Genomic DNA, 1,918 nt, shown 5'->3' with positions numbered 1-1,918 from the left:
AGGGTCATTAACCTGCTCTTCTCTGGGGAGGGCTTTCACATTTATGTGGCAGTCAACGTACAGAAAATGACAACTCACTGTGGCCAGGCAGGCGCATAAATGACAAATGGGATCCAGCATGGACAGGCACCGGGGCAGGCCCATGGGTCAGTGGTGGGGAGAACATCGTCAGCAGCCCACGGCCCAGCTGACCCTCGTCCCATGGCCACCAAGCTGGGCAAGAGCCCATGGTGGGAAACATAGAAGGGTAGCAATGCCGAAAGCCCACCCACGGAGAGACGTAACTGTAATACTCAGTAAAACACTCCTCCTTTTCGGAGGAGTGGCTGCATTGTGCACAATATAATCCAGTATGTCCATCCATGTGTGTATGTATATTCGATACGTCCTAACTTGCTGCTAGGGATGGGCAGCGTTCACTCCCCTGCGAGGTCCACCCTTGGTTCCAGCTGGTTCTTACCGTTTTCACCCAGGAACATGTAGAGAGACCCAGGAGCAGATATTTGGAAGGGTTTTCTGCTGGATCCTCGGGTGCCAGGGGGGTTTAGACGCTTGGTAAATCAGGCAGGAGAAGGGTTTGGGTTTTGAGGCCGCCCATTTCTGACTGACAGCCTGAGGGTGTCCTCCGAGCATCCCTGCACGGAGCAGAAGATAACGCATCTCCCAGCCTCACGAGGCTGTTGGAGACCCCCCCGTCACAGACGCCACGGTGTGTGATACCCCATGGTCATGGAGAAGTTTTGTAAGGCGAGGCAAGTCTATGGATGAGCAGTGCCTCACTGCTCTCGCCGGGCAAGGGTCTGACTGCCTCCAAAAGGACTAATAACCACCGGCACGTCACCGCCTTTGGAGGCCACTCATCGCTACGCTTCGGGGAGCCTCACAGCACGCAGCGCGCTCCATTACCTTCCTCCGATTCCCGGCCGGCCATCCCCATGTCCTGGGTGTCAGCTGGTCCCTGCTGTAGCGTCCCATCGTTTTCCCCTCGCTTTTCTTTGGGAAACACAGAGCACAAGGAATGGACCGATGAAGCAGTTAGTGACGATAATCAGCTCTTACCGGTTGCAGAGTGGTAGCAGATTTTCAGAGCAGATTAAAAAATTGCTTGTTTCTTTAGTTACGCTCTTGTCCTCGTGTCCTGTGTGACTGCTGACTCAGCCGTGTCCCTGACTCTGCGGTACCCCGACTTGCTCTGAGTCACTGGTACAGCCCCCTTAGGCTGGCAGTTTTGGCTAACACACCCAGAACATCCCATTCGCAAGGCGATACATAAGACAGAGCTTTTCTGTCAAACCCGTAAGGAAAGGCTGTCTCATACTTTACCTTCGCTTTGCTTCTCTCCATCGCAATCCCCTGACAACGAATTTCTGCTCTCCGTTGGGCTTTCTTCTTCAGGTGACGCATCAGGGCTTGAGTCTGCGTTCGCATAGGGAACCGTCCCGACAGATTTTGCAGCTTCATCGATGACACCGATGACCTGGCACGGGCCCTTCTCCGCAGCTATGCTCCCGTTGCACTCAGGCATGCTGGATGCCGCTGGGACTTCTTCTGTCATGCTGAGGGCCGTGCTGTGCCCGACGACCAGGGCCGTGCCCGCCAACGGCCCCACTCCTGCACCCTGGGTGGGGAGTGCCGGTCCTCACCCCTCCTGCCCCGGGGCTTTCGCTCCCCTGAGCGGATGGTCACCGTGCGTCTCCTCTGTGGCGGGCGCTGTGGCAGAGCGGGCTCCGCGGTCACACCGTCAGACGTGCCGAGGGCTTGCCAGCAGGCTCCGGCCATGGGGTGACCCAATCAGCACCTCGCTTGTTGCTGGGGCTTGTCCCGTTGCATAATTAAATGCACCATTTTAATTTACATAAACAAACAATCCAAAGCAAGGACTCCTTTGTGCTGGCGGGGAGAGCGGGTCTTTCAGCAT

At 56.2% G+C, this 1,918-nt stretch overlaps 1 protein-coding gene across 1 annotated transcript in view; it reads right to left on the bottom strand.

The window, feature by feature from the left end:
- Positions 1-1,525, bottom strand: part of ERMN (ermin, ERM-like protein) — a 3,242-nt gene extending 1,717 nt beyond the window's left edge. The window contains exons 1-2 of the mRNA XM_010135424.1: positions 1,324-1,525; positions 907-993 (exon numbers count right to left, since the gene is read on the bottom strand). Of these exons, the coding sequence (XP_010133726.1) occupies positions 907-993; positions 1,324-1,525 (289 nt within the window). The remainder of the gene's footprint in view (positions 1-906; positions 994-1,323) is intronic.
- Positions 1,526-1,918: the final 393 nt, after the last annotated feature.

This window comes from Buceros rhinoceros, unplaced genomic scaffold (assembly GCF_000710305.1).
Source record: "Buceros rhinoceros silvestris isolate BGI_N320 unplaced genomic scaffold, ASM71030v1 scaffold8094, whole genome shotgun sequence".
NCBI classification, from domain to species: Eukaryota; Metazoa; Chordata; class Aves; order Bucerotiformes; family Bucerotidae; genus Buceros; species Buceros rhinoceros.
Note: the sequence above shows the minus strand (reverse complement) of the source record. Positions and strands in the feature narration are given on the sequence as shown.